The sequence below is a fragment of the Porites lutea genome, chromosome 6 (assembly GCF_958299795.1).
Source record: "Porites lutea chromosome 6, jaPorLute2.1, whole genome shotgun sequence".
Lineage (NCBI taxonomy): Eukaryota > Metazoa > Cnidaria > Anthozoa > Scleractinia > Poritidae > Porites > Porites lutea.
Window position 1 is genome coordinate 30,210,035 of NC_133206.1, and position 13,932 is coordinate 30,223,966.

The window sequence follows — 13,932 nt, forward strand, 5'->3', positions numbered from 1 at the left end:
CTGACTCCATGTGCCGTTTAGTCGGGTATGAATTTTCTTATTGTTTTACAACGTCTCATTCTATTTTGCATTGTTGTCCCGAATGCCATTACATGAAATTACCTACGCTGGTGAAATACCTTCCTTTTCATTGCTGAATACTTACTTCGACCGGAAACAGTTCTTGGAGGTAGTTTTCAGATTCCTCTGCCGTATCATCCAATTGTAATCTTTAAAACAAAAAATAATTGAGAGTGAAATGAGAGAAAAGAAGAAGATAACTATTAACGATTAATTGCAACAGAGACGTATAAAACCCATGCTTAGGGCGGAGGTTACACCTTGGGCGGCACTACCTTATTTGATGGACTAGAAGGGTATGTGCCGCTGAACAGGGTATGGCTTTCAAGGTCATGAGTCCTAAAGGGTAAATCTCATGAACTGTGCACGTGCGAGCCGAAGCGCGACGCTTGCCGTGGATTCCGGATTCCGGATTCCGGGAGTTTTAAAGAGGGGGCTCGCGTTGAATTTGGAAGACGTTACTGTGAAAGGCCAGCTACAAATGAACTTGTATGAAGCCTGATTAGATTACCAGAAAAGAGAGTGTTATAGTATTATGGGAAAAAGTTAGAATAATAAAAAAAAAATGACTTGACGCTTTATTTTTCGTTGTGGCAGTTTTGGCCGCTGATTCCATTTACCCAGAAATTCTAGACGACGTTAAACATAACAATGCGCACGCTCAAGATCTTGCATCCAAAAACTATAAAACAAAATTTCGAATTTTTCTGCTTTGTAAAGAGTAGCATGGTGTCTCACTAATGCTCGCCAGAAGATTCAACAACTTTACTAAAAATAGAGGACGGGACGGGGACACAGGACAGTATATTTAGGTAGGTAGGTATTTTATTTATCCTCATTACACGGATGGGTACAAGACTCGTTTAAACGTGAACGTGCCAAATTACTATAATTCCGGTACAGTCGAACCTCTCTAATACGGATACCGAGGGAACAGAGCGAAGTGTCCGTATTAGATAGGTGTCCGTATAAAAGAGGTCACTATCATAACGTCACTTTTATGACTCCACTTACAGTGTTCAGTCAGCTTAAACCAGGCTCACACTAGTCTTAAAACTGCATTCAAAGTTATTAATTCACAGGAGTACAAAGACATTGTCTTTTAGTAGCATACAACATTGTACGTCTCAGCTACAGACAAATTACTGTTGTAAAACGAAACGAGTTATAGCACCCGAGTACAGCGCATTGCTGCATGTAAAAAGTTGTAACACATAAAGCACAATTTTGAAAGCGTCTTTCGCTATTTTCCACGTGCAGTAAACAGGAGCTAGAGTACAAAATGTAATAGAAAAGATCTTTATGCTATCTCTGGTTATTCAGTGAAGCCTTCAAAAAGTTGGTTATGTTCCTCTGTACACCTTTCGCAAATCGTTGTTTGGTTACAGCGACTGGACTTTATATGACTTATATCAGCTTGCATAGCTCATCAGCCAGACTAGATGGGATTCACCCTGTGCAGATTCACCTGATCGGGATTCGGGATTCACATGATCACCCCAGTGTCCTAAAAGAGGTTAAGTTTATATGAATTTACTCTCTGGGGCCGAGATTTAGTGTCCGTTGTCCGTATTAGAGAGAGTCCGTATTATAGAGGTTATATGAGAATTTTGTCGGGACATTGGAACTGTCCGTAATAGAGAGGTGTCCGTATTATAAAGGTGTCCGTAACGAGAGATAAAAAAGAATGCGATACTGTTTGAATTATTCTGGTACAAGGTTTTTGTCAAATGAAAATTGAAATTATTCAGTTTCATGATGGATTCCGTCTTAAACTGTTTCTGCGACTTTGAAGACCGTCACAACAATATAAACCCACACCAAAGAAATTCAAAGATGGCGCCAATTTATTATTCCGCGGGCTTATAATAGCGAACAGGTGTGCGTCAAGAATGCGCAATCGGGTGAGTTATCGTTTTCAAGTCGATTCATCGTATACGTGGGGACGGGCGAAAACGATGCCAAAACGCTACGAGTGGACGCGAATTTTTTTCAAAACGGAGAAAAAAAGTTGCGTTTTTAAACGAATACGGATACGTGTGGACAGGGCCTTAATTAGCAAAACAAGAACTTTGCACGTGCAGCACACTTTTTTTGTACATTTCTTTGCCGTCACTCCACGACTACGACGTCAAAATGCCTAACTCCACGTTTTATGGAGTAAACAAGTGACGGTGAAATTTTCTCTCTCTTTCTGAATTTGGATATAATTCTAAGGAGTTCAACTCAAGGAGAGTTCGCCTACATTTGAAAAAGTAAGTGGGTAAGAATCAATTTTTATCAAGATTAAAAGAAAGCTAATTTCTTTTTGTAAGCGACTTTTTCGCCGCAGTCGTCGTCCTCGGGTCTTAAAGGTGATGTTACACGAGACGATTCGCAACGACGATTTTTAGCTCAACAATTCGTTGTAACATTGTTTCGACACTGTTTCGAATAGTTAAAACATTGTTGTAACATTACAACGCTGTATTGCATTAAAAATCGTCCTTGCGAATCGTCCCGTGTAACATCACCTTAACCGGTCTCCATTCTTTTTCCTGAGGCAATGTCAGTTGTTCATTTGTGAGTGTGAGTATAGTAGTCTTATTAGGCGTAGTGTCTCTACGATTAAGGCTATGTTCACATTATACGGTATAGCTTTTCGTGCTGACACGATAAGTTATCCGGTAGAGTGTGAATACCTGATCCGATACTGATGTGACTATACACTTTAGAGATCCGCGCAGCGCAGCTTCGTTCCATCACAGAAAACGCGCCAAAATCACCGTTCTCATGTGTGAACAGAGGCCCTCTCCGGTGTGGTTTTCGTGCCGGCGTAAAAGCTACCTGGTATAGTGTGAAAATAGGTTTAATACTGACTTGAACATATCTGAACTGAAGTGTTACATTGTATCAATGTCAATCCACTACTAATGGCCTTATCTTGCTGAAAGGCCCTAAAATAACACATTAAACAGTTAGAAGGAGTATAGAAAGGCTTCTGACTTTAAAGTTCGCGCTTGTATAATGGCTGGTTGATGTCTGCAACATTTTGTTCAATTTGCGCATCAGCAAGTGTACCATGATAATTTTGGCCTAATTTGCATCCATCTTCCCCCCTAACGGACGCTTCTTTAAAACGGACACTGGCTATGTTTACAACAGCATAGCTTTTACGCTGGTACGAAACACATACCAGATAGGGATTCTGTTCACACACAAGAACGGTGATTTCGGCGCTATTTCCGTGACAGAACAAAGCTGCGCCGTGCCGATCTCTAAAGACATAAGTCACATATCGGATAGGTGTTCTCACTATACCTGATAGGTTTACGTGTCTGCACGAAAAACTATCCGGTCCAGGGGCCCGTTTCTCGAAAGTCCCGGTAACTTTACGGGCCCGAAATCAAATATTCAAATCGAAATATAAAGAATAAGAGCATGGGTCCTGGCTAGCAAACTACTCCATTTTGTTTCATTAACTGATAGTTTTATCATGTTAGATGCAAAACTATTGACACCTCGATCTTTAATGTAAACGGAGACAGCTTACCGGGCCCGTTAATTATCGGGACTTTCGAGAAACGGGCCCCAGTATACCGTGAACATAGCCCAAGGGTAGGTCCTTATTGTTTTTCATTCATTTCCGTTGACTCCCTGTAAGGCGGATACCTGTCTGAGGCGATCACTTAGCACCACCCCCACTCCCTCAGTGTTCGTGTTAGAAACAGCCGGGGTGTACACAGAAACCTGTGAAGCTAAAAGTTCGCATGCGCTATCCGTTTCATTCCAATGAGAGACCGAATTCATACCGAAACTAGAGGTCGTTCCTCGGACGAGACATTAAGGTTGCATAAATTTAATATATGGATTTGGCCAGGGCTAAAAGCGAAGCTCTCGATAATATTTATAGTTTGTTAAAAAAAAAAAATCGTGTAATGCTAAGCGGCCAAGGCAACGCCGGAGAATGGTGAAACACAACAAAAGGTCTAATTAGCAAAAAAAGTAACTTTGCACGTGGAGCACACTTTTTTTGTACATATCTTTGCCGTTGTTTTGCACGACTACAACGTGAAACTTCCAGAAACTTGTTGGTTACTCGTTTTATGGAGGAAATATCGTACGTGTTACCGTCGCCTTTTTTTCACCGCCGCTCATTTTCACCTCGCATTGGTGGCCGCTAGCATTTCCCATTTTGTCACCGCCGCTACAAAATTGTCATGTTGTTCTTCCAACAAAAAATATCTCCTTTGTTTTTTATCTCACGCTCTAGACCTCTGTCGTCCTTTTTCTCGTTGAGCTTCGCTGGGTTGCCGCCTACTTTTTCTTTTTCTCTGTCTTTCTCCTGCTCTATATTCCGAATTAGTGGACATCACAATTAATCTAAACTAAATACTTTAGACATCACGGATACAGAAACAATTTCCGCTTTCCGTTGATTGACTCTTTACTTATCTCTGCTTTACAAGAAGCGGGTCGCTATGCGATTTCCCGCCAAAATAACCTCGAGTTGCATTTGGGTTGCCATATCTGTTGATTGAGTTATTTTACATTAGTATGCCTGTGGTGCGGACGGACGGTCGCTCGGGCGGGTGGTCGGTCGGTGTACGGTCAAGCGATTACCAAATTTTCTCGGATGGGTAGATTACTTCATTTTCCTACCCATGGTGCTTCGCTAAGCGAGAGCGCCGCTAAAAGTGGACTTAAGAGAAAACTACTCTACATTTGTCGGTATCGTTGCCAGTCGTCAAAGTTGTCAACCTGTCATAAGGGGCACCCAAAGTCAATTTTCGAAAAATATCTGTTCGGAAGACGATTTGAGATCTAGAATGTTCGGAGCATTTGTTGTAAAATTTCTTGCTTGACTGCCTCTCCTAGGATTTTCGAACATCTAAAAAGTGGTATAATTGCCCATTTTTAACGGATTTTTACCCCGAAAAGGTTACCTAGAATTTTCGGGAACCCTTTTTCTGGCTGGAATTTTCGAAAAGGTAAGTTTTTATCCCTATAATTTTCGGATCACTAGACTATCAGCTAGGAAATCCGAACAGATGAAAATTTTTTAGGGGATAAAAATATGCCTATATCTACCGTTTAAATACTAAATTCGTTCAACAATACTATGTTTAATGTGGTTTTGAACTATATTCTTGTTGGGTGCCCCTGCTGTCATGGGCATTTTCAGACATGAGATAGTACCAACTAGCCTCTTTCCGAGTCATCGTCAGTCATCAGTTTGTTAGTTGTAGTCGTTCTCTCGTAGTTAGTTTTGCTTGATTTCGTGAAATAAGTCGTTTGTACGGTACCGGTAGCTGTTGTCTACGATTCAGTGGCGTTTGTTCTAAGTTAGTAAACCAGCTTTCTAAAGTGAGTCGTTGATAGTAGTCTCTAGAGTACGTAATGCATGTCGCAGAGTCCCAGTCAATTTGATGTTTCGTTTGTAAATGGTGTTCAGCAATGTGATTGTTGACGTCACCATTTCTCGTCGCTCGTTTTTGTTCGGTCAGTCGCGTGCTAAGCCGGTTTCTGGCAATTTCACCAACATAAGTAGCCTGGCAGTCGCAGCATTTGATCTTGTATACTGCTCCCTGTCTGTCCTCCGGTTTGTCTTTGTCCTTGACATTAGTAAGTAGTCGTCGTAAAGTGGTTATCGGTTTGTGCGCAACCCGTATATTGTAAGGTTGTAGTATATGTGCGATTTAACCTTACAATATAAGTGTCGCGTGTCGTATGAAAAGGCTAATTATAAGAAGCGACATTTGCGATGGATTGTAGACTGAGACCTTATTCACGATACTCACCATCTTTGCCCGCGCCTGGTATTTCAGGGGACAAACAAATTATAAAATTTTGCTAGACTAAGATCTTAGTCTCGCAAATTGTACAGTTTGAGTTTCGACAAGATCTACGTCATTATGCATCATCTTCATTCTATGTTACATTCCTTTCACGGGTTAAGATGAAATCAACAAATTGGCCTGCTCCCAATGTATGGGTCTTCATAAGTCAATTGGTAGAGCACTGCAGCACTAACGCAAAGGGGCTCGAATCCCGTTATAATTAATTTGCAATCGCTTAAATTGCGATTACCACTGCGACGATCATATCTTTATTTAAATTTGTATTTCCGCAGTTCACATCATCTTCTTTCTTAGATCTGCGTCATTACTGTTCGCTGTGATCGAGGACATCTGCGGTCGCTACTGCATCAAGATAAATAAATGAATAAATAAATAAATAAATAAATAAATAAATAACAGTTATGATGACTTCTACCCGATAATTTGCCATTATAGTCTTAGCCTGAGTATCAGGCCTTCCTAAGGGGCTACGGGAGAGGAGAGTTTAGACGGCGGAGGGGAGAGGGGGCTCTCTCTCTTTTTCGCTTCCATCTTTCCCCATTTTCCCCAGAAAGGCCTGACACTCAGGCTATTATAGTCTTTAAGATAATAGGCTCTTCATTTTATGTTGTCTAAAATAAACAAACTCGACCGCGATTTCTTGCGTTGGCAGATTTTATCACTTGTTTGCCCCATCAGAAACCATGTGACATTGCACCTATCCCATCAGCCCCCCCCCCCCCCCCCCAGTAGTGCGTTCAAAGATGGAGGCTGTCGTTAATAAGGTCTTTTACAGCATTTTTGAATGAGTCTTGCGAGTACCATGATCTCGATCTTAAGGAATGCTAGCCGGACTATAAACGGATTGGGTACCATACTCGTGGCTTCGGCCTGTGGCCGCGGACCCTAGAACATCTCGAAGCACTTGCCGCTTGCGAGAAGTAGCCTGAGTGACAGGGTTTCCTTGCTTGGTTTTTCTTTTCTTGGCGAAACCCTAGTGATACCCATATCACTAGTGATTTACGAACGGGGAAACCAAGCTAAAGAACAAGGATATACCCTGGCCTGTGCAAAGCAAGGGCTGTACACAGGTTACCCAAATCTTTGAGTTTCGGTGTACGGTGGGGCACTGGAAACTAATAAAGATGGCGGCGTGTAAACTCACCGTTTGGCTCCACTGTTTTGATTCACTGTAGCTTTTCGAAGGTTTGTGGTGATTGTTTAGTTGGCTTTTCTAGAAGCAATCTCAAAGAATATCGAAAATAGTGTTCTAGTTTGTTTAAAAGTAGTCGATATGTATTTACCAGCAGTCTTCATGGTGGAAAAGTGTCAAGGAATGACCAAGTCGAACCACGTGATAACGAACTGTACCATCATTTGTGAAGGTAAATGTAAGCTTAAGTTTTTATTTCTTGGCCTAAATAATCGTTTAAAAGATACATAAATACATTTTGACGGGTAAAAGTTTCGCACAAGTCCAAGCATTTATGATTTTATTCATTCTCCGACTCTCGCTTCATGTATGTTATGGTTGAATTACCTCTCAACTCAACTTAACCCAACTGCTTATTAATTATAATTATTTATAATAACCTGCGGTAAAACTGAGCTACAACTAACAGTGAAACCTCGATATAACGAGGGGACAAGGGGCTGGCAAAATCTGTTGGCTATAACGATGTTTCGCTATATGGAGGTTCTTTTCCATATATTTTACTGTTACTGGAGTAAAGAAAATAGTTCGTTACACTGAGGACTTTGTTATGTAGAGGTTCCCCTATAATTTTCATGTTTCTTTTTTTTTGTTTGTGAGGAATACATCCCCCAGGGGCAGGTGGATGGGGGGGGGGGGGAGGCATGGGGAAGGTGGTGGTTATTTTGCAGTAGGGATACTCAATGGAAGCGGTGGGTAGAGGTGTGCTGCTGAGCCTTTAAACCTTGACTCTGGTTAAGACAATAATCATTCATTTCGCTACCTGTTTAACAACAAGAGACATTATTTTACGAACACGATTCATTTTGTTTTTCACAGAATTAAGTATATTTTAAACTAATATCATGGAATTAGATTGTTTCGGACAAATGTAGACCTTTTTTGCCAACCTTCACAATCTTTAAAACACTTCTGGTCCAAAAAGTCATCTTGTTCAGTGGCACATAGCAGTTTAGGCTGTACTATTCCCTGGGGAATACATGTTCTAGTATTGGGAGGCTAGAACTAATTGATGCAAAATATGTGCATAATACGTGTCTAAAAATAATTATGTATACATGCGTCTGGCTGTATGGCTACATGCATCTGATGTAACACATACATTGAGACATACGGTCTGCTTGAAATGTGCCAGTAAACCTTTAGACTCATAGGTACAATGTGTGTGTTAGTATAAAAAACAATGATTGGATGAGGTTGAGTATGATCCTAAAAATAATATAATGGAGTTCGAGGAAGGTGTTCATTGGCTTTGGTAATTAGTTTAAAAACGAGCATGCCTGCCACAATCGATGTCTTTAAAGTTGTATTCTTCATTTGTCTGTCTCATGACAAGTTGAGATGGTATTTAAAAGGGATGCTTAGTCATGCAGATACAACTGTATTTTCCAAATAGCAGAAGTCATCTGTCAAATTGTAGTCTTGCTGTTCTTGCCAAGATTTTAGGCAGTAGTTTGATTATTTCTTCTTGGTGAAACATCTGAAATGTTCTGCCATTTTGTAACGCTCTATGGTCCTCTATCTTTTCCCAGGGCTTCTCAGTTTTTAGACCATTTTTCTGGTGATTATGTTGTACTATTGATGTCATTTTCTACATAATATTTTTGTAAACTTCTTCCAAATTTGGTCAATGCTACATGTAGCTGGTTATGAAGAATTAGCTGTGGGATTTAAGCCAATCAAAAGTGGAGAGTATTTTGAATGAATGTACGTATGGCCCGCAAGCACCTAACTGCCAGATCAGAATAATAATTACAGGGTTGTCAAAAATGACTTTTAGAGCGAATGAAAAATATTGGTATGGCGTCTGAAAAACTATAATTATCAAAACACCTTGAAGAGTTCCGGGTTCTGATTTTACAATATAACGAGTCACTGAGGGCACCCTGGAAAAGGTGTGCAAAAATCGAACCAAAATCGAAACGTGGAAGCAAAGAATCGTGAATAGAATCAAAGGTCATAATCGCGACTAATTGAGAATCAGATTAATCATTACACCACTAGTGGATAGTGAGTAGAAATACGATTGCTTAGGATACTAGTTGAATATTTCTGCATAACTGACAAGTGAAAACAGCCGTAGTTCACCATCAATCAGTGTAGCATGAGTGGCAGGCATTTGAATGGGAAAGGAAAAGGAGATATCGGGTGCGGAGGAATGTACACACGGGAGAAGGGAAGGGAGAGGAACACCTGCAGCGGGGGTGGCGGGGGTGGTAAGCAACAAGATCTAGGAACCAAAAGTCACTTCTTCCAGAGCTGTCATTAAGAGGTGGGGCCGGGGTTTTTCCCCAGATGAAACAGAAGAAAAATGTACCCAAAAGAAATCCTTAGTTGTCTGATTCCCCGCCTACTTAATTTTACCCGGAAACCTGAAATCTTAGTGACGTCCCTGTACTTCCCCAATAAAAAGCAGTTTACTAATAATACTGCTAGCTGCTTTTCATTAGCAAAAATGCAAAATAATTTATAACTAGAAGTAATCAGGGATTAATAAGTGCGTTTGAACATTGGTCATTGGTCGATAACACATGCCATATTCACTTCTCTGTAGATAGAATAATGCACTTTCTGTATGCAACAGAAGCTGTAGACAAGTTCTTGATGAATGTGTTAGACCTATTCAAAAAATGTTGCATTTACTGTGGAGGCTATGATGTATTTGCGGTAGTTGAACCAACCTAAAATTGAGATCCTTTCTGCTAAATGCTCGTGCCCAGCGTTCAGTTTAGTTTGTGTTCTCCTAATGTCGAAAGCAATAATAATAACATATCAAACTGAACAGTCACCATTTCCACAATAATGGAGGCGTTGCTGCATATTGCAAAGTTTACAGAATGTGTCACTGAAGTAACAGATTCTTGAACCAAACATCAAGGAGCTCATTTATGGTAGACATAATATGTGTAATTTGAAGTTATAGATTATCTAATTTGTATAGAAACCTGGTCTTATTGAACAGAATTTTACATGGCTTTGTTATTTTAATTCCCTCAACAGCTGTCGGATGTTTCAGCAAACAGTTCTTTGTAACACCACAAGTCAATCAATGAGAAGAGAAAAAGGCAAAGATAACAAGTAAGTTATTCATTCAGGGTTTGTAGAGGTCATGGAAAACCTGGAAAGTCATGGAATTTAAAAATTTTATTTTCCAGGCCTGGAAAGTCATGGAATTTAAAATGTCAGTCCTTAAAATTAAAAGTCATGGAAAATGAAAGTTTTGTTTGGTAATTTAGTTACTACAGATGACAAAGCGAGGACAATGTAAGATAGAGAGGAGTAATATTATTAAACAGTGCAAACAGCACCCATTTTGGTGGATCCCAGAGTTTGTGTCTGTTGAACATTTTTGAAAGTGACAACTAACCCTAAGGTCTTGGAAAACTTGAAAAGGTCATGTATACTTCTAACTATTCAACTAACCATTTTGACTGACTGACTGAGCAACTTGCAGCACCAAGACACTGACTAATTGAGCAACTGACTGACTGTGCAATTTGGTACCTGACCGGCTGACAAAATGACTGAATAAGCACCTGGCTGACTGAATGACTGTGCAGTTGGGCACCTGCCTGGCTGACAGAATGACTGAGTGAGCAACTGACTGACTGACTGTGTGGTTGGGTACCTGACTGACTGACAGAATGACTGATTGAGCAACTAACTGACTGACTGACTGACTGACTGACTGACTGACTGGCTGACAGTGCAATTGGGTATCTGACTAGCTGACAGAATGACTTATTGAACAACTGGCTGACTGACTGACTGTGCAGTTGGTATTTTGGTGGATCCCAGAGTTTGTGTCTGTTGAACATTTTTGAAAGTGACAACTAACCCTAAGGTCTTGGAAAACTTGAAAAGGTCATTGAAAAAGTCATGGAAAGTCATGGAATTTTAAGAGCTCAAAAGAGTACAAACCCTTTTCATTCCACATTAGGGATATTGTTGAAATTACACAGCTCCTATGTTGAACTCTCTGCAAGCTGTACATCCTTGCAGCAAATTTTCTATGTTCTCTCTACCTGCTGGGAATAAGTCCACCTAGCTGTTATCATTTGTTTGTGTAAAACCACCAACCTTCATTTTGATTAGACTGCAAAAACAGTCCGTATTTTTGCGTATTCAAGTACGTGCAAGCAGTCAAACAAAAGGTCTGGAATGAGGCTGAAAACAGAGAGAGAGACTAGGGAGAGACACTAAAAATTTTTTCTCTCACCCAACACGCCCTATGGGCATATGAGGCTAGCGTGCTTCGCGCTCGTAAGACTCTTACACCATGCTTTACCGATTTCTTTACTGATTTTGAGAAAACAACCGACTGTTTTGCAGTCTACATTTTGATTGTCTGACTGCTTCATTTTCTCTCATATGGAGGGAGTTTAGTGTACATAAAAATATTATTGTTCCTTAGCATGTCAATCATTGACTGATTATGGCTGGTTGATCGTATGACTAGCTAACTCCACTGTCTGGAGACTGACCAACTAACTGAATGATTTATGACTGGTTGATTGGCTGACTAGCTGACTCTACTGTCCAGGGACTGACCAACTGACTGAATGATTTATGGCTGCTTGATTGACTGAATACTTGACTCTACTATCCAGAGACTTACCAACTGACTGAATGATTTATTGCTGGTTGATTGACTAACTGGCTGATTCTACTGTACTGGTACTGACCAACTGACCAAATGATTTATGGCTGGTTGATTGACTGAATAATTGACTCTAATGTCTGTCAACTAACTGACTAACTGAATGATTTATCACTGGTTGATTGACTGACTGACTCTTCTGTCCAGGGACTTACCAATGATTAAATGATATGATTAACTCGTTGATTGACTGAATAACTGACCCCACTGTCTGGGGACTGACTAATTGACTGAATTATTTATGGTTGATTCATTGACTGACTAACTGACTCTATTGTCTAAAATACTGAGTACTAAAATTCTGTGTGACTGACTCTACTGTCCAAGGGCTGACCAACACACTAAATGATTTACAAGTGTATCTCTGGCTGATTGACTGAATATCTGACTCTACTGTCCAACTGACTGAGTGATTTGTTGCTGAATAATTGACTTAAATTGATTGACTAAATGGCTTACTGGGTAAGACATTGACTCACTAAAATATAGTACTGTTCAAAAGTAAGTTGACACTCAATTCTCAATCCTCACGAGAATTGATTCTTGATTGTTGTTTCTCAATTCTCAATTCTCAATTCCTGCGTGACTCATCAAACCAGAATGGCCTTTGTTTATAAGCGATTATAAAGGGTTTTGTTTCAAGTAATTTGCTCTCTACTCTTGATACTCGATTGTGGCGAGAATCTAACAACCTTCATTCAAGTTTTGAGCAATCTTCTACATGTAACTTCTCTCATGTCAAAAAAATGTTCCTACTCTATAACGTCTGTTCTGAAAATAACTGGTGAGCTTCATTGAATATTTTAAACTTTTGTTCCAGATTACATGCCACAGAAAGACTGGACAAGGACCTTCATGAGCCAAGAGCCTCTGTTATCTTCAGTAATGTAAGTGCTGTATGTTTTGTGTTCTAATCCAGCTCTTAAGTAAAGCAGATAAAGAGAACTGTTTAGTTTAAGGTTTCATAAAGAGACTGACTGATCAACTGTTTTTCTTAAAAATTTGTTTAGTATACTTCTAACTATTCAACTAACCATTTTGACTGACTAACTGAGCAACTTACACTACCTAGACACTGAATAATTGAGCAACTGACTGACTGTGCAATTTGGTACCTGACCTGCTGACAAAATGACTGAATAAGCATACCTGCCTGGCTGACAGAATGACTGATTGAGCAACTGACTGACTGACTGTGTGCTTGGGTACCTGACTGACTGACTGACTGACAGAATGACTGATTGAGCAATTGACTGACTGACTGTGCAGTTGGGCACCTGACTGGCTTACAGAATAACTGACTGACTGAAGTTTCATTTCACCCTAACAATAATATTTAACAAACATATACGATGTAATTGGGCACATCCCTAAGCTTATGGCAAGATGGTTAATGGTGTTTTTAAAGAGACCTTCAGTTTTTGCCAGGGTCATTATTAAAGGAAATTGTGTTAATGGAGGAGCTGGTTATGGTTTAGAAGTGCTTTGTGAATATCATTTTGAAGGGGACAATTTTTCATGCAATTGGTTAAAAGAGAACCTAGTTAAAGATCAATTTGATGTTCAATGTTGACACTACAGTTAAAAATAACCGCACACCACTTTTCAGACAGTTGATTTCGAGACATTTGTGGAAACAAGTTACACTTGTGATTTTAACTTTGCTGTACTTGACTCCCAGAATTTATTTTTTGTAAGCAAAGTGACGGTTTAATACAGGTGAAAACAATGAAATCAGCACTTTGGGACCTTAGAAAGGGTGACCGCATCGCATCCGCTTAATAGAGGTGACCGTTTAATGGAGGTCGAGTTAACAGCAAATAAGGGAAGTGATTTCTGGGACTTTGACAGGTGACCGCTTAATACAGGTTTGACTGTATGTGACTGACTCTACTGTCCAAAGACTCACCAACACACTAAATGATTTACAAATGTATTTTCTGGCTGATTGACTGAATAACTGACTGTACTGTCCCATGACATGACTAACTGACTGAATAATTTATGGCTGGTTGATCGTGAGACTAGCTAACTCTTCTGTCCGGGGACTAACCAACTAACTGAATGATTTATGGCTGTTGATTGGCTAAGTACATGTTGCTGACTCAACTGTCCCAGGATTGACTAACTGAGTGAATGATTTATGGCTGGCTGATTGGCTGACTAGCTGACACTACTGT

At 40.0% G+C, this 13,932-nt stretch overlaps 1 protein-coding gene across 2 annotated transcripts in view; it reads left to right on the forward strand.

The window, feature by feature from the left end:
* The first annotated feature begins 12,577 nt into the window (after nucleotides 1-12,577).
* Nucleotides 12,578-13,932, forward strand: part of LOC140940228 (uncharacterized) — a 230,704-nt gene continuing 229,349 nt past the window's right edge. Inside the window, exon 1 of one of the 2 annotated variants that reach the window (XR_012166312.1) lies at nucleotides 12,578-12,639. Coding sequence is in view for 1 of the 2 variants with exons in the window: in XM_073389150.1 (XP_073245251.1) it covers nucleotides 12,608-12,639 (32 nt within the window). In the remaining variant the exon portion in view is untranslated. The remainder of the gene's footprint in view (nucleotides 12,640-13,932) is intronic. The other variant, XM_073389150.1, reaches the window with a different exon arrangement.